General features: G+C 40.6%; 1 protein-coding gene across 1 annotated transcript in view; it reads right to left on the reverse strand.

Moving 5' to 3' along the window:
- LOC141093076 (uncharacterized) overlaps nt 1–26,587 on the reverse strand; it is an 86,997-nt gene continuing 60,410 nt past the window's right edge. Inside the window, exons 19-25 of the mRNA XM_073579535.1 lie at nt 23,451–23,619; nt 18,471–18,553; nt 16,345–16,443; nt 13,852–13,959; nt 12,712–12,855; nt 10,478–10,538; nt 1–1,082 (exon numbers count right to left, since the gene is read on the reverse strand). Coding sequence (XP_073435636.1) covers nt 652–1,082; nt 10,478–10,538; nt 12,712–12,855; nt 13,852–13,959; nt 16,345–16,443; nt 18,471–18,553; nt 23,451–23,619 — 1,095 coding nt within the window. The 3' untranslated portion in view covers nt 1–651. The remainder of the gene's footprint in view (nt 1,083–10,477; nt 10,539–12,711; nt 12,856–13,851; nt 13,960–16,344; nt 16,444–18,470; nt 18,554–23,450; nt 23,620–26,587) is intronic.

Here is a 26,587-nt window from a genome sequence, read left to right on the forward strand (position 1 = left end):
AAAATGTCTTGTTTATTAGAAACATATGTAATAGAGGGGTATACTCAACATATCTGATTAGTCCGACATTTGCTATAATTCAGCTAAATATATATGTACTTATTGTGCATAAATATAACATCTCAAGTATCCAGTAGTGAGACAGCTTGGTCAACTGATAGAGACTATAGTCAAACAAATGGATCAATAAAAGAACACTATAGGACAAACAATCCTTTATGATCTCTCCTGATTGTCTGCTTTATTCATCAAATCAAGCTGAAGATACAACTACCTGTATATAGCCAAAACATGTGATTTCACACCTCAGTATAATAATCTTATGTATGAAAAATAATAAATATATAGAATAAGTTAATTTGCAATGCATATACTATATTTTTCCATCACAAATTGGTCTTGGCACCTATAAATAACATACATAATATCATCTTGCAGGGCTCCTTCTGCAACAACAGTTTTAGGATGTTATTCATGAAAATAATTAAATTTAAGGTGATACTTTAGTAAGCAGATGACTGAAAGATTATATGCATGTGAAAAATACATGCTACTTAACAAACAAATGAGTAAAGCCAAAATCAATCAATATTTGTCATGGTATAATACATTCATGACTTATTCTGAAATGTGATCTCCAAATCTTTCTGTCTACATTGATTTTCGAGGCTGATAGGGCCTAGGGGACAGAAGTGCTGAAGCCCTAGGTGAGAATGGACCCAGGGCCTCACCTGATCCCTCCATCTCACTCTGACTTCGTGGACTTAGCGGAGATCCCTCTGCGTGACTCCTCCAGCTCTTGCTCATCGCTCCAGGAATATTGAGTCTCGCTGGAGAATGTGTAGCACTTGTGTTTATAGGTGTTGGAGATCTTGAGCTTTGAACAGAGTCTGACCAGAATTCTTCTGGAGTCTGGTTTCCAGTTACTGATGTTAATGATCCTTGACTGCCTGACTCAGCTTCCTGAAGATTTCTGGAGCCTCCAGATAAACGGGGCACAGTAGGGTCTGTAGGTTCTTTTTTCTGACCAATCTGGGAAATACTTCTTATCTGTTGGACCTGCTGCTGGAAACGTAGCTTAGCTACATACAGACAGAAACAGAGAAATATAAAACTTTCATAAAAAACATGTCACAAGTATGTCACGCCAACCTAGGAATTCTGTGGAGTAGAACATCAATGTGTATTGTGAATTGCAGATCTTCTATTTAGTCTGTGTCTTTGTATCCCATATTAAATTAATTTGGTTTCCTTTGGTGCTGAAGAAGTTAACGACCCTTTCTATGCTGGTCAGAAACATGCAGCTCATTTAAGCTCCTTCTGATTTGGTCATTAACTCTGTCTCTTCCTATAAAACCTGGCCAGACCTTTTCTGTCTTGCCAGTGAAAGCTCTGCTTCCATGCTCTTAGGAGACACTATGCTGCATAAGAGTTTGTTCTTGCTATTGGAGATTCGTCTTCCTTTGCTGTGTTCTTAAACTAAGTGTTTTGGAGAGAAGTTGTACAAGTGGTTCTGTTGTATGCGTTGTGAGTTCATTTTCCCCTTCATCGCTGAGGTCTGGTGAATTCCCTATTCTGGTAAAGGAAGGTAATGAGCCTGATTATCAGGCACCTGAGCCTAATGAGGATGATTGGCTGAGTGGAGTCACGGACTGGATATAAGGCTGCCGACGCCCTTCTGCCCTGCGGGTGATTTCTCTGTGGACTTCTAGGACACCAGTCTGATTCCTGCTCCTCTAAAGCTAAGTTTTCTGCTTTGCCTGTTAGCATTTGTGTTTTGTTTTTGCTTTCCTTGCTTTTCTGGATTCTGCCATTCCCTGCTGGGGTGAGCTGAATCTCCTTTTGCCGGTTGCTCTGTCTTCAGAATATTCCTGAGTACTGACATAGCTTTTTTGAAGCCTAGCGTCTTCAGGGCCTTTTTCACTGTCAGTCTGTTGGCTCTTATTTTCATAGGGTTTTTCACGGATTGCAGACAGCAGCCTTCCTGTCCTTTTCTATCTAGTTAGCTTGGGCCCCGTCTTTGCTCAGTCTATCTTTCTGTCTGTGTTAGTGTTTTCATCTTGCTTCACCGTCATTATATGTTGGGGGCTGCCTATTGCTTTGGGGTCTGCTCTGGGGCAGTTTAGATTTCCCCTTTCTTTCTTTAGGCCTATTTATTTCTCCGGCTGTGATCGAAGGGTCTAGGGCATCGTAGGAACCCCCCACGGCTACTGCTAGTTGTGTTGATAGGTTCAGGGGTCTGCAATCCCATAGCTGCCAACTTCTCTGGTTTTCTGGACTTAGCTAGCATTTCTGTTTTTGCCTCCTATGGTGACTCAATCATAACATGTATGTGTGTTTATCTCCTGGTCCCTGGTCCCATTTAGTTTATTCCTCCCTGTCTCTATCCTTCCCGTATTGTTGGTTGGTGCTTTTGTATGACACAGGTTTTCGGTTATCCCCGTTTTGTCTATTGTGTTTTGTTGACATTACATTTGTGTCCCATGCCTCATGGGGTGGGAGAGGGGACAGATTAGGGTTTAACAGGAGCATAGTTATGTCAAAGACTCTGGCCTCTCTACCATCAACAGTAACCCCAGGACACGGATACTTAGGGTCCCAGTTCCAGGGACAGTTTGAGGCCCCCTACCCTACCTAAGACCATCACAGCGTGACAAAATATAAGGAAAGTAGGGTCAGTGTAATAACTTATGAAAAAAAACACCCAACCTTCTTCCTGCAAAAAATGGCTAAAGGCACAGAAATTCATTTGGTTATAACAATAATAACAAGAGGGCAAAGTCACGTTCATAAGAAAGCCATAGGCATACAAATAATTTAGCCGTCGTGATAACTGGCATTCATTTTGACAGAACTCAGCAAGTAAAATCCAGTATTTTTAAACAATTATACATACAGTGGGGAAAAAAAGTATTTAGTCAGTCAGCAATAGTGCAAGTTCCACCACTTAAAAAGATGAGAGGCGTCTGTAATTTACATCATAGGTAGACCTCAACTATGGGAGACAAACTGAGAAAAAAAAATCCAGAAAATCACATTGTCTGTTTTTTTTTCATTTTATTTGCATATTATGGTGGAAAATAAGTATTTGGTCAGAAACAAAATTTCATCTCAATACTTTGTGATATATCCTTTGTTGGCAATGACAGAGGTCAAACGTTTTCTGTAAGTCTTCACAAGGTTGCCACACACTGTTGTTGGTATGTTGGCCCATTCCTCCATGCAGATCTCCTCTAGAGCAGTGATGTTTTTGGCTTTTCGCTTGGCAACACGGACTTTCAACTCCCTCCAAAGGTTTTCTATAGGGTTGAGATCTGGAGACTGGCTAGGCCACTCCAGGACCTTGAAATGCTTCTTACGAAGCCACTCCTTCATTGCCCTGGCGGTGCGCTTTGGATCATTGTCATGTTGAAAGACCCAGCCACGTTTCATCTTCAATGCCCTTGCTGATGGAAGGAGGTTTGCACTCAAAATCTCACGATAAATGGCCCCATTCATTCTTTCATGTACCCGGATCAGTCGTCCTGGCCCCTTTGCAGAGAAACAGCCCCAAAGCATGATGTTTCCACCACCATGCTTTACAGTAGGTATGGTGTTTGATGGATGCAACTCAGTATTCTTTTTCCTCCAAACACGACAAGTTGTGTTTCTACCAAACAGTTCCAGTTTGGTTTCATCAGACCATAGGACATTCTCACAAAACTCCTCTGGATCATCCAAATGCTCTCTAGCAAACTTCAGATGGGCCCGGACATGTACAGGCTTAAGCAGTGGGACACGTCTAGCACTGCAGGATCTGAGTCCATGGTGGCGTAGTGTGTTACTTATGGTAGGCCTTGTTACATTGGTCCCAGCTCTCTGCAGTTCATTCACTAGGTCCCCCCGCGTGGTTCTGGGATTTTTGCTCACCGTTCTTGTGATCATTCTGACCCCACGGGGTGGGATTTTGCGTGGAGCACCAGATCGAGGGAGATTATCAGTGGTCTTGTATGTCTTCCATTTTCTAATTATTGCTCCCACAGTTGATTTCTTCACTCCAAGCTGGTTGGCTATTGCAGATTCAGTCTTCCCAGCCTGGTGCAGGGCTACAATTTTGTTTCTGGTGTCCTTTGACAGCTCTTTGGTCTTCACCATAGTGGAGTTTGGAGTCAGACTGTTTGAGGGTGTGCACAGGTGTCTTTTTATACTGATAACAAGTTTAAACAGGTGCCATTACTACAGGTAATGAGTGGAGGAAAGAGGAGACTCTTAAAGAAGAAGTTACAGGTCTGTGAGAGCCAGAAATCTTGATTGCTTGTTTCTGACCAAATACTTATTTTCCACCATAATATGCAAATAAAATGAAAAAAAAACAGACAATGTGATTTTCTGGATTTTTTTTTCTCAGTTTGTCTCCCATAGTTGAGGTCTACCTATGATGTAAATTACAGACGCCTCTCATCTTTTTAAGTGGTGGAACTTGCACTATTGCTGACTGACTAAATACTTTTTTTCCCCACTGTATATTATTATATGGCAGGCCAAAGTGCGTCCACTCACCCTCCTAAGTGCTCAGGCACACAGCCATGCAATATCCATAGTCAAACATTGGTATCAATATGGCTCTTACTGTAGAGTTCTGTAACTTGACATATGGCAACAGTGTCACACTGCTGCTATGCAGGTAGATGCAAGCTCCACTAGATGGCAATAGAGTGGAGGGAGGACTGCACACAGCAAGAGCAGACCTGCAGCAGCGAGGTTACCAGCAGGTGGCAGCAGAATAGTCAAACAAGCCAGGTCGATATTAGTTGTAGCGCAGTACCAAAGGAATAAACAAACACAGAGTCAGAACAAAGCCAAATGGGTCAGTACCAGTGAGGAGCAGATATGTCAAAGACAAGAGACAAACAGCAAGTCAGGGTCCAAGCCAAGTCAAATACCAGAGAATCCAAAACATGAAAGGGGGAACACAGAGTGGGGACGGAAAGAGGGGAACAAAACAGACACTGGCAAAGTCAGCAACAGTAGAAGGACAAATCAGGGTATACACGGAGTCAGCTACTCACGCCGTAGGCAGAAACTATAACTGACACCGCCTGCAGGATGCACTGAAGACAAATAGCCAGCACGGCGCTAGAACAAGACAGAGAAAGTTAACCCTTAACATGATCAGACCAGGAAAGGGAGATAGGATACAAAACCCGGCCTGGATCATGACAGTACCCTCCTCTCAAGGGGGGCCACCAGACCCCCAGGCTTCCCAGGATAAGGAGCATGAAAGGCCCGAACCAAGTGATCAGCATGGACAGGGACCCACTATCGATCCTCAGGACCATAACCCCTCCAGTGAACCAAATACTGAAGTGATTGGTGGATCATGTGAGAATCCACAATCCATTCCACTTCATACTCAGTCTGACCATCCACAGAGACAGGTGGCAGAAGGGATGGCGACCCAACAAAGGAAGATACAAATGACTTCAGGAAGGACTTATGGAACATATTGGGGATCCGCAGCGACGGAGGAAGGCGCAAGCGAAAGGCAACTGGGTTGACAACCTTCATGATCTTGTAAGGGCCAATAAACTTAGGACCCAGCTGAACAGAAGGAACCTTCAACAGTATGCTCTTGGTAGACAACCACCTTATCGCCTACTAGAAATACCAGCCCTAAAGACCGTCCCTTGTCAGCAAAATGTTTATGCTTGCCCTGAGCCTCACCAATGTTCCTACCTCCACACCTCCCCAACTACTGAATTGCCAAATCAACCCCTGGACACCCTGAATCCAGCCTGGAAAATTCACCAAAATGGGGGTGAAAACTGTAGTTACAAAAGAACGGAGAGGTGCCAGTGGACTGATTAATCCTATTATTAAATGCAAACTCAGCCACAGGCAATGAAGAGCACCAATCATTCTGCTGAGACGTGGCAAGACACCGCAAAATTTGTTTAAGTGACTGATGGGTCCTCTCGATCTGACCATTGGTCTCAGGATGGTAGGCCGAGGAGAAAGTCAAGCAAATACCCAACCTTTTACAAAAAGCCCTCCAAAATTTGGACACATTGTACCCCTATATCAGAAACGACGCTCAGAGGCACGCCATTTAAACTCACCACGTGCTCAACAAACAACTTAGTGTTTCTGTATTAGGCATACCTGCCAAAGGTACAAAATGCGCCTGTTTACTCAACCTGTCAACCACCACCCAGACCACAGTTTTGCCATTAGAAGGAGGTAGATCAGTGATAAAGTCCATGGACAATTGAGTCCAAGGTCTATCCAGAATTGGCAATGGCACCAATTTCCTGCCCGGCCGGTTATGGGAAACTTTAGCACGTGCACACGTGTCACAAGAGGACACAAACACAGGATGTCAGAAGACATGGAGGACAACCAAAACAGCCTAGCAATAGCTCTTCGAGTGACCGAGATTCCAGGATGCCCACTAATAGCAGAATCATGGAACTCCGTAGCACCCTCAACCGGTAGCTTGTTATCAGGCAATGACAGAGGAGCAAGAGACTGAGCCTCACGAATCTCCCTCTCCAATTCTGATGACACCCCTGCCATGACCACCCCGTGCTGAAGAATAGAGGAAGGAGGTTCGGGAGGGGATATCGGATCCAAGCTACGAGATAAGGCGTAAAGGCAATTTTTGGAACCAGGTCAAAAGGTGATGGAAAAATGAAAGCGTGAAAAAAAAAAAGCGACCACCTCACCTGTCTAGGAGTCAAACATTTAGTGGACTCAATGTAGGACAGGTTTTTGTGGTCCATAATCACCATGATCCAATGAACAGCCCCCTCCAAAAACTGCCTCCATTCTTCAAAAGCCAACTTGATGGTTAATAACTCCCGATTCCTGACATCATAATTTCTCTCAGCAGGAGAAAATTTCTTAGAGAAGAAGGCACAAGGTCTTAAGTTAGCTAAAGTGACGGGTCCTTGGGAGAACACCGCCCCCCAACCTCCGATGCGTCCACCTTAACAATGAATGGTTCAGATGGATCAGGCTGGACCAAAACATGGGCAGACATAAAACATTCCTTTAATAAAGAAAACGCCGCCACTGCTGGAAATGACCAGTTTTTAAGATCAGCCCCCTTATGAGTAAGATCAGTGAGGGGCTTGACCACCTGCGAAAACCCCTTAATGAATTTCCTGTAATAATTGGCAAACACCCAAAAAACACTGAAGACTCTTAAGGCCTCTGTGTTGCACCCAATCCACAATGGCCCGTACCTTCCCAGGGTACATACGAAACCTGTTGGCAGACAAGATGAACCCCAGAAAGCACAGCTCTTGGATGAAAAATTAGCACTTTTCAGGCTTAGCAAAAAGAGAGTTCTCCCGTAACTTCTGGATAACTGCACGTAGATGACCCATGTGATCTTATTTGTCAGATGAAAATCCAAAGATATCATCTAAATAAACCACCATAAAGTGCCCAATGAAATCAGAAAATACAAGGTTAATAAAATTCTGAAAAACTGATGGTGCATAAGTGAGACCAAAGGGCATGACCAAATTCTCAAACAAACCCTCAGAGGTGAGAAATGCTGTTTTCCACTCATCCCCCTCCCGAATACGGAAAGGTTATATGCTCCCCTAAGGTTCAATTTAGAAAACCACTTGGCCCCAGACAATTGGTTGTACAGATCAGGGATGAGTGGGAGGGGGGATAAGTATTTCTCACCGTAATCTTATTTAAATCACGAAAATCGAGGCACGGGCGCAAACCACCATCCTTTTTTTTTTTTACAAAAAAGAATCCAGCCACCACAGGAGAGACAGAGGGACGGATGTGATCTTTACGTAGGCTTTCTGAGATATACACCTTCATCGTGGTTCGCTCCGGGCCGGAAAGGTTGTACAGACAGGCCTTAGGCAATTTAGCACCCGGAATCAGATTGATAGTACAATCAAAAGGGCGGTGTGGTGGTAAGACCTCGGCCTCCTTTTCGGAAAAACATCCTCAAAATCCTTCAGGTACTCCGGAATACCCTCCAGATTAACGAATGGCACAAGTACAGTTGCAAGACAACCCTTAGAACAATTAGGACCCCATTTAACAATATCCCGAGATTCCCAGTCTATAACAGGATTGAGTAACTGTAATCAAGGAAATCCCAACACCAGTCCCGCAGGAAGATTGTCCAGAACCAAACATGAAATACGTTCCTGATGCAAGGAACCTACCTTGAGGAGAAACTCCTCTGAGACAAATTTAATAACATTCTTAGCCAGCAGTGTTTTGTCAATGGCCACAATATGAATGGGAGTATCAAGAGTAACTGTCCCTATCTTACACTTGGTCACCAAATTAGAGTAAATAAAGTTCATGGATGACCCACAGTCCATGAAAGCTGAAGTGGGCGTGTAGCAATTCCCACAACAAAGTTCCACTTCCAACAATATCTTATGAAATAAGGAAAAAGGTACCCGAGAGTCTGGGTGACCTCGACAATCACCCAGACTCAACAGCTTGTTAGTCAGTGGGCAGGAGGGGCAGTCTTTTTTCCAATGTCTGGGATATCCACAGTAAAAACATAGCTTTCCTTCACGTTGCCGTCTTCTCTCCTTCTCCTTGAGGTTGGTGACCCCCACTTTAATAGGTTCAGAATGTGGCATCACATCAGGATTAGTAGAAAGCAAAGGAATTACACCTCTCCCACAGCCTCCGATCCATACGGATGTCCTGAGTCAGCCTCCTCCAAGGAGCTGGGTGGTGGATGGAGAGCCAGAGCATCCTTCAGATGATCCAACAGTCCCCTCCTGAACTGACATCTAAGCTCAGTGTTGTTCCGGGACACCTCAGTGGACCATCCTCTGAACTCAGAGCAATACCATTCGGCAGAGAGCTTACCCTGGAAGAGACCCGGTCTGGTTCATCAAAAATAAGTCCTAAGGCCTCAAAGAACCTATCCACAGACACACGTTCAGGGGCAGTCACAGGTAAAGAGAAAGCCCACGATTGAGGACCCTCCCGCAGTAAGGAAATAATTATCCCCACCTGCTGACTGTCATCTCCGGAGGGTCGGGGTCTAAGAGAGAACAGAAGCTTACAATTCTCCCTGAAGATACGGAATTTCTCCTTTTCTCTGGAGAAGGTATTTGGGAGCCTGACTGTAGGTTCAGGAGAGTGCAGCAAAACATCAACATTGTGAGAGTGCTTACAGACAGATTGGGAAATAGATTTAACTGTCTCAAAAAGCTCCCTCTGCAGTTGGTTATGAGACATGGCCAGAGCCCTATGTTCCACAGACAAGTCCTGCATCATTTGCGTTAAACTAGACATCTGATCTGCCAAGGTATGGAACGGATCCATAGAAAGGGGAGCAAAGGAAAAAAAAACTGTCTGCAGTCAGATATAATGTCACGCTGCTGCTATGCAGGTAGATGCAAGCTCCGCAGATGGGAATAGAGTGGAGGGAGGACTGAACACAGCAAGAGCAGACCTGCGGCGCAGCAGCGAGGCTACCAGCAGGTGGTAGCAGAATAGTCAAACAAGCCAGGTCGATATTAGCCTGTAGCGCAGTACCAAAGGAATAAACAAACAGAGAGTCAGAACAAAGCCAAATGGGTTAGTATCAGTCAGGAGCAGATATGCCAAAGACAAGAGACAAACAGCAAGTCAGGGTCCAAGCCAAGTCAAATACCAGAGAGTCCAAAACATGAAAGGGGAACACAGAGTTGGGAAGAGGGAAACAAAACAGACACTGGCAAAGTCAGCAACAGCAAAAGGACAAATCAGGGTATACACGGAGTCAGCTACTCACGCCGTAGGCCGAAACTATAACTGACATCACCAGCAGGATGCAGAGAAGAGAAATAGCCAGCCTGGCACCAGAACGAGGCAGAGAAAGTTAACCCTTAACATGGTCAGACCGGGAAAGGGAGACAGGATACAAAACCTGGCCTGGATCATGACACACAGTATGTAGGCAGATGCCAAAGGTCAGTTTGAGGAATATCTGATATAGAATTGACATTTGTCAACTGTAAATGCTGTATTTGCTAAGTTAGATCACATAGTGGAGCTGCCAAGTACTGAATCACCTTGTGTATAACCTGCCTATTCTGTGTCGCATCACTCACTACAGCAGCACACAGGAGCTGCATGCGCAGAGCCATATATCAGTGGGGTGGTGTAAAGTTTGCCGCTAGATTTGGTGAATACCTGGAGAATATTATAAATTTACACACATGAAACACTGTTCGGTTAAGGTAGGTGGTATATGGCTGTTTTTCAGGATTTGGACTCAGCCCCTTATTTACAGTAAAGGGAAATGTTAATGCTATATCATACACAGACATGTTGGAGAACATTTTAGAGGAAGGCACTTTAATGTTACATCACGGTCATGTTTCTGCGCCCAAAGTGAAGTCCATAAAATTGACAATTTTGGTGAGGAAGAATTTAGCTGCACAGAGCTGAACGCAACCCCACTGAGCAACTTACCAATGAATGATAACAAATTATTTGTACCAACCTTTCATTAGAGAGTCATTTTTCTCTTTTAACATTTTGATTTCGGAGGCCATTGTGGATATCTGAAGAAAATCAAGTCAATATATAACCTGTAAGTCATTTTTAATTTTCTCAGTCTTAAATTTTCATCATCATCCTTGCTCGAGCTTTAATTTTTGGGCATTCACTAAAACTTTTAAAACCGGTTCACAGTTTGGATTTTTCTGTAGTTTTCTTCATGATTTATATTTGAGACAAAACTGAGAATGGATTTCAAAATGGAGATGTATCAGTGTATATTATTGCCTGCATTGTGCCCATGCTGTATCTTCACAGGCTTATTGGGGCACTTGAAGTTTTTCACATTAATCAGTGAGAAAAACAATTTAAGAAAATCAGTTATGCCATGCTTCATTGCAAACAGTATTGCCTTGGTATGCTAAAATATTGCTTTCAGGCTAGATTAATGGGCTTCACAGAGTAATCATATGTAAGCACATGTTGACGGAAATCTTGCCAAGTACACAACCCTTCCTTATAGCTTGCAATTATAAGTCTACCCCTACTAAGTTCACTCATCAAATAAAAATGTGTTTTTTTTTCATGCCTCTCAGAGTCTCTCCTAGCCACGTTTCCCTCAGCAAAACCAATTCATATTCATATTTTTAATGTGGTTTTTAATGTCATTGTTGCTCCCTATTCACTTTAAAGATCCACACCGGTATCATATCAATGTGGCAATATGATCTGCATCAATTTTTAAAAAACACACATCATAATCCGAAGACTGCATTTTTTTTCTCATTGTGAGAACAACAATGTGTACATTTAGCTGCCCCAATAAATTACTGGACCAAGCAGTCGTAAACAACGTTTTTGTGTAAAATACCACATGATTAACCCCTTAACCCCTGGAGCTTTTTTCGGTTTTGCGTTTTCGTTTTTCGCTCCCCTCCTTCCCAGAGCCATAACTTTTATATTTTTCTGTCAATATGGGAGTGTGAGGGCTTGTTTTTTGTGGGACTAGTTGTACTTTTGAACGACATCATTAGTTTTACCATGTCGTGTGCTAGAAAACGGGAAAAAAATTTCAAGTGCGGTGACATTGCAAAAATGTGCAATCCCACATTTGTTTTTTGTTTGGCTTTTTTACTAGGTTCACCAAATGCTAAAACTGACCTGCCATTGTGATTCTCCAGGTCATTACAAGTTCATAGACACCAAACATGTCTAGGTTCCATTTTATCTAAGTGATAAAAAAAATTGCACCATTTTCCGATACCCGTAGCATCTCTATTTTTTGTGATTTCTGGTTGCGTGAGGGCTTATTTTTTGCTTGCTGAGCTGATGTTTTTAATGATACCATTTTGGTGCAGATACGATCTTTTGATCGCCAGTTATTGCATTGTCGTGGCGACCAAAAAATGTAATTCTGGCATTTTGACTTTTTTCTCGCTACGCCGTTTAGCGATGAGGTTAATCATTTTTTTTAAAATTGATTGGGCGATTCTGAACACGGCGATACCAAATATGTGTATGTTTGATTTTATTTTTATTGTTTTATTTTGAATGGGGCGAAAGAGGGGTGATTTGAACTTTTATTTATTTATTTTATATTTTTAAAACATTATCTTTTTACTTTTGGCATGCTTCAATAGGCTACCACAACCTGATCGGCTCTGCTACATAGAGGTGACGGTCAGATCGCCTCTATGTAGTAGAATTGCTCACTTGCTATGAGCGCCCACCAGTGGGTGGCGCTGAAAGAAATCCGGCACTGACAACCATTCCAGGTTGATTAGATTGTTTATGGCAGTACAAAAATCATTGTTCTTGGCAGCACATCACCCAACCTACACTTCAGACTGTTGCTGATAACATGATAATATATGGGGACAGATTGATCTACCAGTGATCGCTCTGTGCCCATCATTCATCCTCATCCGGTGTAAAGAGGCTGGGAAACAAGCATCAAACAAGTTCAATATTGTCCATCGTGCTCATTGAACAGCCTGAACTACACTGCATATAAATGAAACTGAAATGTTTGAGTGTGACGATACAATATGTTAGCATTTAGGGCCTCATTTTAGACTTTTGCCCAGGGCCCCACTTTATCTAAAACTGGCCATGCATGTCCCATGTCCTACTACATTTCAGTGCAGAGGAAGTGCTGTCTCCAGCTTCACCCAACTGTGTCTTTCCAGCTCGAGCAGGTTAAAATTACAAAAGTAATGAAAACTAGTAATACTGTACTTTTTCAGATTTTTCCTCAAGCTGCCTTTGCAATTTGCGGATATCTTTCTCAGCTATCTCTCTTGGTGGGTTCTGGAGATCAACTTGAGGGTCCATTTTGTCCTTTGATAGATCCTTGTTGACCTTTACAGATCTCAAAACATTCTATAAGACAGGACACATTAAGAAAAAGTGTACACCATTAGCATCTCAAATTAATTGATGAGTATTACATTATGGCAGAGTTTATGATGAGAAAAACAAATGTGTAAGGCCGTGTGAACACTTGATGCCAATTTACCACATTTTTTGCAACATTTTGCGAAACGTGCAACATTTCCCACTAGAAAGTCGCAAACTCTGTTAAAAATAGAGGGAAAAAAAGGCAATTTCAGACTTTGGGGCAAAATTCATTAATCACGTGACCATTTTGTTGAAATTGTATGCTTTGTAATATGATGTGCCTAGACTGCCTGTATTTGGAGATTTATTTGTAAAAAAAAGATAAATGAAACATTTTTGGAATTCTACACTAAATTTCTTTGTAAAAGTGAGTGGAAGAGAGACCCCCACCAGTATACATTGTTGGTTATTGGCCACATTGTTGGTCTTGATTCATTATATTATACCACTAGTATAATCTGTGGTCCAGAAACATTGCTGAAAATGTGTTTTATCAGATTAAAAGTGGTCTCAGCGGAAATATTTCTTCTTGTGGAGAGTGCCGAACCAGTGTAAGGAGACATATAGGCCATGCAATGCATCTTTGGGAATTTTAATATGCAAATAGCATCTTCAGAAGAAAGATGACTTGATCCCTGGTGCCACCTATTGGTTTTAGCAATCTTAAAAGGTTTTCAGATAGAATTTTAGGATTGCTACATCCAATAGGTGGTGCCAGAGATCATTTCCTCTTCCTTCTGAAGAGGCTATTTGCATATTATGAGGTTAACAGGACACTTTCCCGGGAGCTTTGTGTTTATGCTGTTCCTCACATAAGATTATATGAAGTTCTGTATTGCTTGCTCTTGTTTGGATAAATCTCCAAAGCTTTCTTTTTTTTCTGGCATTGAACATTCACAGAATGTCACAGGCACTGGGAGTGTAGGTCTCCAGTATAGCAGGTTACATGAGGTGAATGTCAGTTTGCATATAAATTACCTTAACTAATCTAGATTTCTCTGTCCAGTCATCTGCTGGCTTCTCCTCTTGGGAAATTTTCTTGTAGGCATTTCCCAGGCTTTGTTTCTCTTTAAATAACACCTTGAGCTGTACAAAAGACATAGCATAAACCACAGAGAAAAGTAATAATTTTCAGACGGCGTTATCTGTGATCTGTGGGTTCCAGTATAGACAGCTCTGTCAAGCTAACATAGCGCAGAGTAAGACGGTTTCTATGAGGGTCCGAAAAGACATATTGGTGGATTATGTGTGTAGTGATGGGTGATGGGGGAACAAAAGGAGTTATGTCAGGTATTTATAAGGATTTAATGCACACCTTTTAACTAATTACCCGATTAAGGTTAAAGAGAAGTAGGCAGAAATGTAGAAATTTTTGCAAATGTATTAAAAAAGAAAAACTGAAATATCACATGATCATAAGTATTCAGACCCTTTGCTCAGTATTGAGTAGAAGCAACCTTTTGAGCTAGTACAGCAAATGAGTCTTCTTGCGAATGATGAACAAGTTTTTCACATCTGGGTTTGGGGATCCTCTGCCATTCTTCCTTACAGATCCTCTTCAGTTCCGTCAGGTTGGATAGTGAACGTTGGTGGACAGCCATTTTCAGGTCTCTCCAGAGATGCTCAATTGGATTTTGGTCAGGGCTCTGGCCGGGACAGTCAAGAATGGTCACAGAGTTGTTCGGAAGCCACTCCTTAGTCATTTTGTCTGTGTGCTTAGAGTCATTGTCTTGTTGGAAGGTGAACCTTCGGCCAAGACTGAGGTCCAGAGCACACTGGAAGAGGTTTTCATCCAGGATATCTCTGTAATTGGCCGTATTCATGCTTCCTTCAATTGCAACTAGTCATCCTGACCCTGCAGCTGAAAAACACCCTCATAACATGATGCTGCCACCACCATGTTTCACAGTTGGGATTGTATTGGGCAGGTGATGAGCAGTGCCTGGTTTTCTCCACACATACCGCTTAGAATTATCACCAAGAAGTTCTATCTTTGTCTCATCAGACCAGAGAATCTTATTTCTTATAGTTTGGGAGTCCTTCATGTGTTTTTTTAGCAAACTCTATGTGGGCTTTCATATGTCTTGCACTGAGGAGAGGCTTCCGTAGGGCCACTCTGCCATAAAGGCCCGACAGGTGGAGGGCTGCAGTGATAGTTGACTTTGTGGAACTTTCTCCCATCTCCCTTCTGCATCTGTGGAGCTCAGCCACAGTGATCTTGGGGTTATTCTTTACCTCTCTCACCAAGGCTCTTCTCCCACGATTGCTCAGTTTGACTGGACAGCCAGGTTTGGAAGACTTCTGGTGGTACCAAACTTCTTCCATGTAAGGATTATGGAGGCCACTGTGCCCTTATGAACCTTGAGTACTGCAGAAATTTATTGGGCAGATCTGTGCTTTGCCACAATTCTGTCTCTGAGCACCTTGGCCAGTTCCTTTGACCTCATGATTCTCATTTGGACTGACATACAATGTGAGCTGTGAGGTCTTATATAGACAGGTGTGTGCCTTTACAAATCAATTCCTATCAGTTTAATTAAACACAGCTGGACTCCAATGAAGGAGTAGAACCATCTCAAGGAGGATCACAAGGAAATTAACAGCATGTGACTTAAATATGAGTGTCTGAGCAAAGGGTCTGAATAGTTATGACCATGTGATATTTCAGTTGTTCTTTTTTAATAAATTTGCAAAAATTTCTACATTTCTGGGTTTTTTTTCAGTCAAGATGGCATGCAGAGTGTACATTAGTGAGAAACAAAATGAACTTTTTTGAATTTACCAAATGGCTGCAATGAAATAAAGAGTGAAAAATTTAAAGGGGTTTGAATACTTTCCATAACCCCTGTACATTATATAAGTATCTAAATAACACGTCCATTAGGATCGGCCGTGCTCCAAAGCTATAATAAGCAAACCAACTACCCCAATCTATAGTCTAGTCCTGTGTACTGGTATTTCCTTCCTTGGTCATCAGAAAATCAAATTATACAGATCTGTGATCCCATCCAATCATTCCATAGTGGCTTCAGGTCAGACCACATAAGAATGGGCAGTCAGTGTTGAAGTCATTAAGAACCCTTTGCGGCTGGGACTAATAAAAAACTTTATCCGTGACACAAAGATTGCAGTATGCCACTGTTATATTGCACCATAATGTGAGTGTGGTGGTATTTGACCATTAAGTTACAATGACAGTGACACACAAGGTGAAAGGAATCTTAATTATGGTATTTGGGTTTTTGCCACTTGTGTGTTGTATTCATGTAAACTTCCTGGATGCCACTTGAGATACTGTGATATTTCGCTGCAAACTATATGTTGTGCTCAAAGTCACCGTAAAGTCAAAGCCTCTAGTCCTGGGTATAAAATGTTTCTTTTGGGGCAAAAATTAGATTGAAAGGTTTATTCTACAGGATCTTTAGCAGTTTTATTTTAATAAAGAAGGTAACTAGAAGTATATTTTCTTACTTGTTCTGTGACCAGCTTGTGGTGGTTTTTGAGGGTCTCGTTGTCCACCTGCAGAGCTTGTGCCACTTGTTCATTTACCTTAGTCTGCTTTGAAAGGTTCTGTGGAGGCAAAAAAATATATTCTGAAGGCATAAAAGGAATAAATACCTATAAACTATAACATTAAAACCAATAGGTAAATATTGTGTAGGTCTCCCTCATTTCCCTCATCAGCGAAGATGATGTTTGTAAAGTGCTAAGGGATTAATGGCACTATATAAGTGAGTAAAATAAATACATAAAATAACTAAATTCTAGCAAAACAGGCTCAAGTTGTCAAGGCATGGATCCTACAATATCTCTAAAGGTGTCCTGTATTACCTGATACCAAGACGCTGGCAAAAGCTTATTTAAGCTCTGTAAGTAGCAAGTTCTGGCCTCAATCGATCGGACATGTTTTCCAGAACATCCCTCAGTTGTTTGATTAGACTGAGATCTGGGGAATTTGGAGGCCAAATCAACACTTCCATCTTTGTCATGTTCTTCAAACTATTCCTGATTGATTTGTGAGGTGTGACAAGACACATTATTCTGCTGAAAGAGACCACTGTCATTAGAGAACACTGCTGCTATAAAGGGATGTACTTTGTCTGGATCAATGCATAGATTCTTAGATTGTGTCAGTCACATCCACAGGAATGCCAGGAACCAAAGCATCTCAGAGTGTCACACTGAGTGCATCGGCTTGCCTTCTTACCATAAAGAATCTAAAAGGAGATTCCATTGTGGAAACATCCTTGTAAATCTTGGTAAAAGGAATTGGTCTGATGAAAGTCATCCCCTACTTAAAGGTTGGAAGATAAGTAGCCCTTTTTGACAGGAGGAACTAATGGTTAACTACTGCTTTATTGATTGTCTATGATACTGCCAGAGAACGTTGAGTACAACATACAACTATTTACTGCGGTCCCAGACACAATGAATGGATTGTAGGCCGAGCATGCGCCACCCCAGCATCATTATGACAGCGTTCTGCAAAACTCTGTTCCCGGTATCATTGGGGACTCCAAATGCTCTAATTCTGGAAGACTTAGGCCAGCAATGTATTTAATGGATGACCATTCTTATGAAGAGCTGCCATGCATTACTACATTTCAGAAGAAAATGTATGGTTGGCCAAGTCTAAGGAATCAGATTCATTTATCTCATATTAAGGGGGCTATATGTAGTGACACAATCCATTAAAGAGTTCTGTTTGGGTCTGGATGCAACACAAATATTCAGTATAATTTTTTCTCTTACAGCAATAGAAAGTAGAAGGAGCCCCATGATTTGTAAAGGCACCCATACATATTAGGTAGCTGATGGCCGACTGATAGTTTTCATTTGCACAATTTCTTCCAATTTCTGCATACATAAGAGTGGACTCCTATGACAGAGGCTTACCTCCCAATCTCCCACAGTTAAAAATCCAACAGGCCAGATCTTTCTCTCAAAGGGTTAGGAGGCCCCTATACATATTAGACACAGCCAATATTGGCAGGTTTGGCTAGCTGAGTTTTGTCTAATATGTATGAGGTCCATACATAGCAATGTTCTCACAATTGTAATTTTTCTAGTCTTCCTTATATCCAAGATGTACACAAACTAACTAGGATTATTGTAAAGGCAAGAGGACCCGGCTGCCTTCCATTGAAGATATCACCACGTTTTATGTCATATGACTATTATTTTTATTTCTGAATACTGCTTGTCAGACACCTTACTCACTTACAATTATAACTCCTACAGGGTTATTTATTACCTTCTTTAATTTCTATTTTAAGTGTTTGCTTATTACACCAATATACTGTATGGATCAACACTGAGTTCTCAATCGAGTCAACATTATACATACTTATAAGATACTTATCTTATTCATGTGAGCACAACTGGAAGATAACCTGACATCATGCCATAAGATAACTATGATACAATTGTTGAGTGTCTTGTGACACATTTAACAATGGAGACTGTGTACCTTGCTGTTTTTTTCTCCTTTTTTTAGCATTGTTAAATCAAATTTCTTTCTGTAATATTTACATAATTTGGTAAATGGCAGGATAACCTTTCTTGTGCTCACTGACAGAGGAGGTAGAAATAGTTACCTTTAGAATATCTTGCAGTTGGTACAGAGACGCCAGTGTTTGGTCCTTTTGCTCCTGTAATTCCACATTACGTTCCTGGCACCCTGGTTAAAATGCAGATCTGGTTATTTTTATAATATGGAACAATATATATTATTACAATGTACACCATGGAAAGGGCTGTTCTGTCACACACCTCGTCCATCTGATATTAGTACTAGTGATGAGTGAATGTGCTCAGATAAGCTGTTATCTGAGCATGCTCGTGTGCTAACCGAGTGACTTCGGAGTGCTCAGATAATCTATTCGAGTCCCCGCGGCTGCATGTCTCACAGCTCTTCAACAGCTGCAGCACATGCAGGGATTGTCTAACAAACAGGCAATCCCTGCATGTGTTGCAGCTGTCGAACATTTTTTGATCACGCCGAAGACACTCAATTAGCACTCGTACATGCTCGCATAACACCTTATCCCAGCATGTTCGGTCATCACTTGTTAGGACCTTGCATGAATAAGCAATTTCTCTGGCTTTGTCAAACTCAGGTAATTTGTGTATGCAATAATACATGTCTGGCTGGCCATGCCTTTTCCCTACAAAATCATCTGTTTGCCAGGGGCCCAATGATCAGACATTGCCTTCATCATTTACATGCTTTTACTAAATGCAGGTTAAGTTTATATCGTTGTTGTTGCCTTTAAGGTAAAGGCATATTATTAGCATATTATTATTTCTTTATATAGCACCATTGATTTCATGGTGCTGTACATGAGAAGGGGTTACATACAAATTACAGATATCACTTACAGTAAACAAACTAACAATGACAGACTGATACAGAGGGGAGAGAGGACCCTGCCCTTTCGGGCTTACATGCTACAGGATCAGCGTCGGACTGGCCCACCGGAGAACCGGTGGATTCTCCGGTGGGCCCTGGCATCTGGTGGGCCCTGGCACCTGCTGGCATACAGGGCCAGCAGTTGCCTAGGGCCCCGCTGCTCCAGGGGCCCCCAGCCAGTGGTGTGTCGCACACCATGCAGCTGCTATGGGGGCCCCTGCCAGCGGAGCAGCAGCGGGTGTCAGGAGGCAGGAGCCCCTGTCCCCGCTGCTAAAGAGAAATGAATATTCACTGCGAAGCAGTGAATATCATTTCAGGTCTCCACCCCCAGAGGCCCCGCCCCCAGCCCAGTAAGCCGCTCTGCAGACTACAGCTGTAAATCAGGGCCGGCGCCGCCCTCAGTCCTCTCTGCTCCTGGCTCACAGCCAGTGCGCGATGACGTCACTACATCGCGCACCCGCTGTGTGTCTGGCAGAGGGGGCAGCTCCTGACACTGAGGCCGGGATCAGCGTGGGAGCGAGGAGGAGAGGTGAGTATTGTGTTTTGTTATTTTTTTTTATATCTCTCGCTCTCTCTATCTATCTGTCTCTATCTATCTATCTATCTATCTCTATATATCTCTCTCTCTATCTCTCTTATATCTATCTATCTTTCTATCTCTATCTATTATCTATATCTATCTATCTCTATATCTATCTCTATCTATCGCTCTATCTTTATATCTATCTTTCTATCTCTATATCTATCTATTATGTCTATCTATCTCTATATCTATCTATCTTACTCTATCTCTATATCTATTATCTCTATATTTATTATCTATCTAGCTACCATCTATATCTATCTTTATCTATATATATATATCTCTATCTAATATCTATATCTATCTATCTCTATACCTATCTATTTATCTATCCGTTATCTATCTCTATATCTTTTCTCTGTATCTATCTATCTCTATATCTATATCTCTCACTATCTATCGCTCTATCTCTATATCTATCTTTATATCTATATATCTATCTCTATCTCTATATCTATATCTATTTCTCTCTATATCTATCTCTATATCTCTCTCTATAGCTATCTATCTATATATCTCTATCTATCTCTATATCTATCTCTCTGTATATCTATCTATCGCTCTATCTCTATATCTATCTTTCTATCTCTATATCTATATATCTATCTATCTTTATCTATTTATCTCTATATCTTTTCTCTGTATCTATCTCTCTCTATATCTATATCTATCTATCTCTATATATATCTATTATCTCTATATCTATATCTATTTCTCTCTATATCTCTCTCTATATCTATCTATTTATCTCTATCTCTATATCTATCTCTCTGTATATCTATCTATCTTTCTATCTCTATATCTATCTCTATATCTATCTATCTCTATCTATTTATCTCTATCTATTATCTATATCTATCTCTATCTATCTATCGCTCTATCTCTATATCTATCTTTCTATCTCTACATCTATCTCTATATCTATCTTTCTATCTATCTCTATATCTATCTATATCTATATCTATCTATTATGTCTATCTATCTAGCTATCTCTATTATCTATATCTACCTATCTCTATATCTTTCTATCTTACTCTATCTCTATATCTATCTGTTATCTCTATATTTATTATCTATCTTTATCTATCTATCTCTATCTATTATCTATAGCTATATCTCTCTATTTATCGATCTCTGTATCTATCTCTCTCTATATCTATCTCTCTCTCTATCTACCGCTCTCTCTATCTCTATCTATCTTTATATCTATATCTATCTCTATATCTATCTATTATCTCTATATCTATCTCTATATCTATATCTGTTTCTCTCTATATCTCTCTCTCTATAGCTATCTATATATTCTATCTATCTATCTCTATATCTATCTGTTATCTCTATATCCATATCTATCTCTATATCCATATCTATCTCTATATCCATATCTATCTATCTCTATATCTATCTATCTCTATATCTATCTATCTCTATATCTATCTTTCTATCTAACACTATATCTCTATATCTATCTCTATATCTCATTATCTATCTCTCTCTCTCTCTCTCTTTATCTATCTATCTATTGATCTATCCATCTATCTCTATATCTATCTCTATATCTATTATATCTATCTATTATCTCTATTATCTATATCTATCTATCCATCTATCTATCTAGCTATCTCTATCTATCTCTATATCTCTCTCTATATCTATCTATCTTTCTAACTCTATATCTATCTATCTCTATACATATCTCTATATCTAGCTATTATCTCTATATCTATCTCTATATCTATCTTTCTATATCTATCTGTCTCTATATCTATCTCTATATCTATCTATCTCTATATCTATTATCTCTATATCTATCTCTATATATATCTCTATATCTATTTTTATTTATAGCCATCTATCTATATATATTTATCTCTATATCTATCTATATATGTCTATATTATTATATCTGTATATCTCTATCTATTATCTATCTCTATCTATATATCTATCTCTATATCTTTCTATCTATAGCTATCTATCTCTATATCTATCTATCTATCTATCTATCTATCCATTATCTATTTTCTATCTATCTCTATATCTATTTACCTATCAATCTATCTATCTATCTATATTTCTTTCTATATCTATCTTTATATCTATCTCTATCTATCTCTATGAATCTTTCTATCTATATCTATCCATTATCTACTTTCTATCCATTATCTACTATCTATCTCTATATCTATCTATTTCTACATCTATCTTTCTATCTATATCTATCTAACTCTATATCTATATATCTATATAGCTTTATACCCTATGAGGGGGTGCATTATACCCTATGAGGGGGGCAGTATTATATTCTATGAGATGGCTGCATTATATTCTATGAGGGGTCTACATTATATTCTATGAGGGGGCTGCTTTATATTCTATGAGGGGGCTACCCCAACTCCTGCTACATAATTAAGACATGTACAACCTTATATTATACCCGGATATTAGCGTGTTTTACCGCACAATTGGTGGTCTGGTATTTAACTCTATGCAGCTACATAGTGGGCCCCAAGAATGATTTTCTCTTGTGGGCCCAAGGTGTTCCAGTCCGACGCTGTACAGGATGGTGGGGAAGGAGACAGTAGGTTGGGGGGTTGCAGCAGCTCCGGTGTTGGTGAGGCGGAAGCTCCGGTAGTGATGAGGAGGTAGCAGGGTCATTGCAGGCTGTAAGCTTTCCTGAAGAGATGGGTTTTCAGGTTCCATCTGAAGGATCCGAATTTGGTTGATAGCCGGACTTGTTGGGGCAAGGAATTCCAGGGGATAGGGGATATTCGGGAGAAGTCTTGGAGGCGGTATGCTTTTACTTTATAATCATCGGTGTATAAACTGCTCATGAGAGCAAAGGTAATACAAAACTGGTTAACTGCATTATTTATTGCCTTTTTCTAATATCCATATATAGGGAATTGCAATGTGGTGTCTTAAAGAGAAACATTCATCAGTTTGAGTATGATATACAGTACATCATGTAATAGTGGCTGCAGTACTAAATAAAACATACCTGAAAGATACTTGAAAGATAAGAAAAAAGAGTTAGATTATACTCACCAGGGGGCGGTCCAGTCTTGGTCCGATGGGTGTTGCGGTCCGGCGCCTCCCTTTTTCTAACGGTGACATCTTCTTCTTTGCTGCCTGTCGTGGCTCCTGTGCAGGCAAACTGCTCTGCCCTGTTGAGGGCAGAGCAGTGCGCCTGCGCAGGAGCCACGACAGGCAGCAGAGGATGTCACCATTAGAAGATGGGAGGCGCCGGACAGGACGGCGACACCCATCGGACCGGACCGAACGCCACTGTGAGTATAATCTAACTTTTTTTTTATCTTTCAGGTTATATCGGGGGCTTATCTACAGCATTAATGCTGTAGATGCAGCATTAATGCTGTAGATAAGCCCCTGATGTCAGTGTCGGCAGCTGATAGGTGAAAAATAGGGTGACAGATTCCCTGTAATTCCCTACACAGAGATATGGGAATATGCAGTTAATCAGTTCTGTATCATCTTAGTTCTCAGGAGCAGCAATATGTGATTACTTTGAAGGAAACAAAGCAAGCTTTTCACTTCAAAAGTAGATTACAAATGACCTACCTTTAATTGCCTTGTCTAGTTGTTGCAGGAAGACTTCACAGCGCGGACAATTATTTTTGCTCTCTTCATTTTGGGACCCTATGTGACTGCTACTTTTTTGTTCAGTGTGGGAAGCATTGCCAATATTGAATGAGGACACTCTCCCATTTGGCTCTTGCATCTCCACCAGCTAAAAAATCAAGGAGGATAAAAGCAAGACACAAGTCAATACAGTATAATAATTACACCAACATAAGAAAGTAAAATTATTACAGACGTTAATTTCTGGATCATTGCTAATTGTGACGAAAAATAAATCTATGAAGTCTTTGATTGCCGTGTGATGCCTAAATGCTCAGTCAGCCACACATCAGTTACAACATAATATCAACAGTGCAGGCACATTACTGGACTTAAAGGTGAGACTCTGTAGGGACAAAGTGCTATTTGCCTTCTGGAGCGCAGATTTTCCTAGAATAATCTGCGGACTCCATGTACTGAGCCCCAAAGTGCCAGAAGAGCAGAATCCCTCTCTCAAGTGACCATATTTTGGAAATTATACTCCAAAAATTTATACTCCAAAATTTATCTACAGGTGTAGTGATGATTTTGACTCCATGGGTGTTTTCTGGTAACAAGCTGAATGTTGCTGAGGAAAAATTCCAAACTGCTGTTGTAGTGACCATAGCGTTATGCCCAGCTCATGCTTCTCGAATCCCGCACCTGTAAATTAGGCTGGCTCTCATCGCTTCAGAAATGCCAAACATGTGAACGCTATATGTGTTTTAGGCACACTGTGGGGCTCAGAAGGGAGGAGGCATTTGGATTTGGGAGTGCAGAATTTGTTGAATTTCTTTTGGAGGGTGAGGAGTCATTTTGCTTTTCCAGAGCCTTTGGTACTACCAGTAACATGGAAGCCTGTTATCAGATGATGGGGGTTTTTTAGTGGATTGAGTTGAAGCTTTTGTTAAGAACATTTTACATAACTTTTGGGTTAACACTTATCCGACGCTCTATGCTGCTCACTTACATTAGGGCTTCCATCTAAATCTCTGAGTAACGTGAATCAGATGAAACCCCTGAGGGATACATTCACTGTGATGAGGCAGCAGAGTTACTCTGGACTCAATCCTAACACTGAAATAGCACAGAAAGAGGACTTAAAAATCCTCTAATAATAGAAAACAGCAAAGGAGCAAAAAGGTTTACCCGTCCAGGCCTCCAGACAAATGCACTATCAGTATGCAGTGGACCCATATAATTAAGATGGCAACACAGGTGTAAGAATACCGATGTTGCCATGTTTATTTATAGTTGTCTTTTTGAACGCATTTTATTCCACTTTTTGTTAGGCGGTATGATGATAAAGCATTGTTTTTTGCCTTTTTTTATTTATTCTTTTTTGCAGCTGTCAGGAGTATTCTTGCGGACACAGGGAAGAGCGGTGATTTTGTGGATTTTATTTGTGATGGTATTCAATTTATTTTGAAAACGAATGCTTTTAAGTTTTTGGACACATGGTACTTGCAACAGGTGGGTACCGCGATGGGGCCCCCTGTTGCATGTACGTTTGCTAACATTTTTCTTTCCGTTTTTGAGGAGAAGTATATCTATGCCATAGAAAATCCGTTTTTGAGGTATATCAAATTGTATATCCGTTTTGTGGATGACATTTTTATAATTTGGGACGGGTCCTCAGAGTCCTTTGGTAGTTTTGTGGTATATCTTAATGTTTCAAATACAATGAATATGAAACTTGCCAGTATTTTTGAGGGCTCCCGTATGGAGTTCTTGGATGTATTGGTTTTAGAACATCAAGGTAATTTTACCACAGAGGTATTTAGAAAACCCTCATCCACAAATTCACTTTTGTATTTTCATAGTGCACATCCTATGCATATAAAAAGATCAGTGTCGTTCAGTCAATTCTTAAGAACAAGAACAAAAAGGATCAACAATGATCCCGACCGCTGTGTTCAACAATCCATAGACTTATTTCATAGGCTTTTGGCAAGAGGTTATCCAGCGCCTTTGTTGAGGGCAGCATGGGACAGAGCAGAGCTTCCTGCTTCATCTATTTTTTCTCCCCCATTTACAGCAGAGACTTCGACTGTTAAAAAGAAAAATGATATTAAAAAGCAAAATGGTTTTATGTTCAGTTTTACATTCAGTCCGATGGACAGACAGATTAGATCAATCATTAATAAACATTGGCACATTTTGGAAAAGGAGGAAGGGGTTGCTGATATGGTTATCAAGGGGCCCTTTAATTTCAAATAAAAGAGCAAAAAACCTCAAAGATTTGTTAGTTCAGAATCGGGCTAAATTGAAATCTAAAAACTGGTTGGAGGAAGGGATTCCTAAAGGGAACTTTAGATGTGGAAATTGTTCATTTTGCCAGTTCCACTTGACAACAAAAGAGTTAATTATAGGGAGTGTGAAACATAGTTCAGGATTTCATTTCTTGCCGCACTTGTTTCACAGTTTATGTGATTTTTTTTTGTCACTGTAGATTTTTTTTTTATATAGGGAAAACAATCCGTCCATTATTTGTTCGCATTAGAGAACACTTTAAAAATTCTATTCAGAATAAAAAAGGTGTCCCGAGATTGATAAAGTGTGTACATGAGCAACATAATGGGGATTCCACCATCTTAAGATTTGCAGGAATTGAGAGATTTAATGCCCCGTCTGAAGGAGGTGACCACCATAGGGAGGCAGAATGGATTCTGCGAACATGAGCTCAGGGTCCAGGTGGTTTTAATGACAAGGTAGATATGGCTGTATTTTTGTAATTTATTTTCTTATGTTCATCCATTTTTTATTGAATGTTTTTAATTTGTTTATTTGTGAAAAAAACTTTTTTTGTGTGATCATTTGATCTAAAGCAGGGATTAAGGTACAGAGTGGGGCGGCTCCTTGCATTCTTTTGTATAAGAGCCTTGTCACTTCCCATTTGTCCAGAGACCTGTAGAAGCGCACACTCACGCGAAACAGCTGTCGTCCTGATTTTGTATCCAGCAAAAAAAAAACTCTCCTGCCTCTGCTATTTTAAGTTGTCAGAATAAAGCATTGGAATTTTAAGACGGTGAATGCCATCTACTCTCTTTTTTTCACATATGTTTGCTGCAAAACTATGGGCAATCATTGTCGCCTGG

This window comes from Dendrobates tinctorius, unplaced genomic scaffold (genome assembly GCF_039654945.1).
Source record: "Dendrobates tinctorius isolate UK_male_01 unplaced genomic scaffold, ASM3965494v1 ptg000062l, whole genome shotgun sequence".
Classification (NCBI taxonomy): Eukaryota; Metazoa; Chordata; class Amphibia; order Anura; family Dendrobatidae; genus Dendrobates; species Dendrobates tinctorius.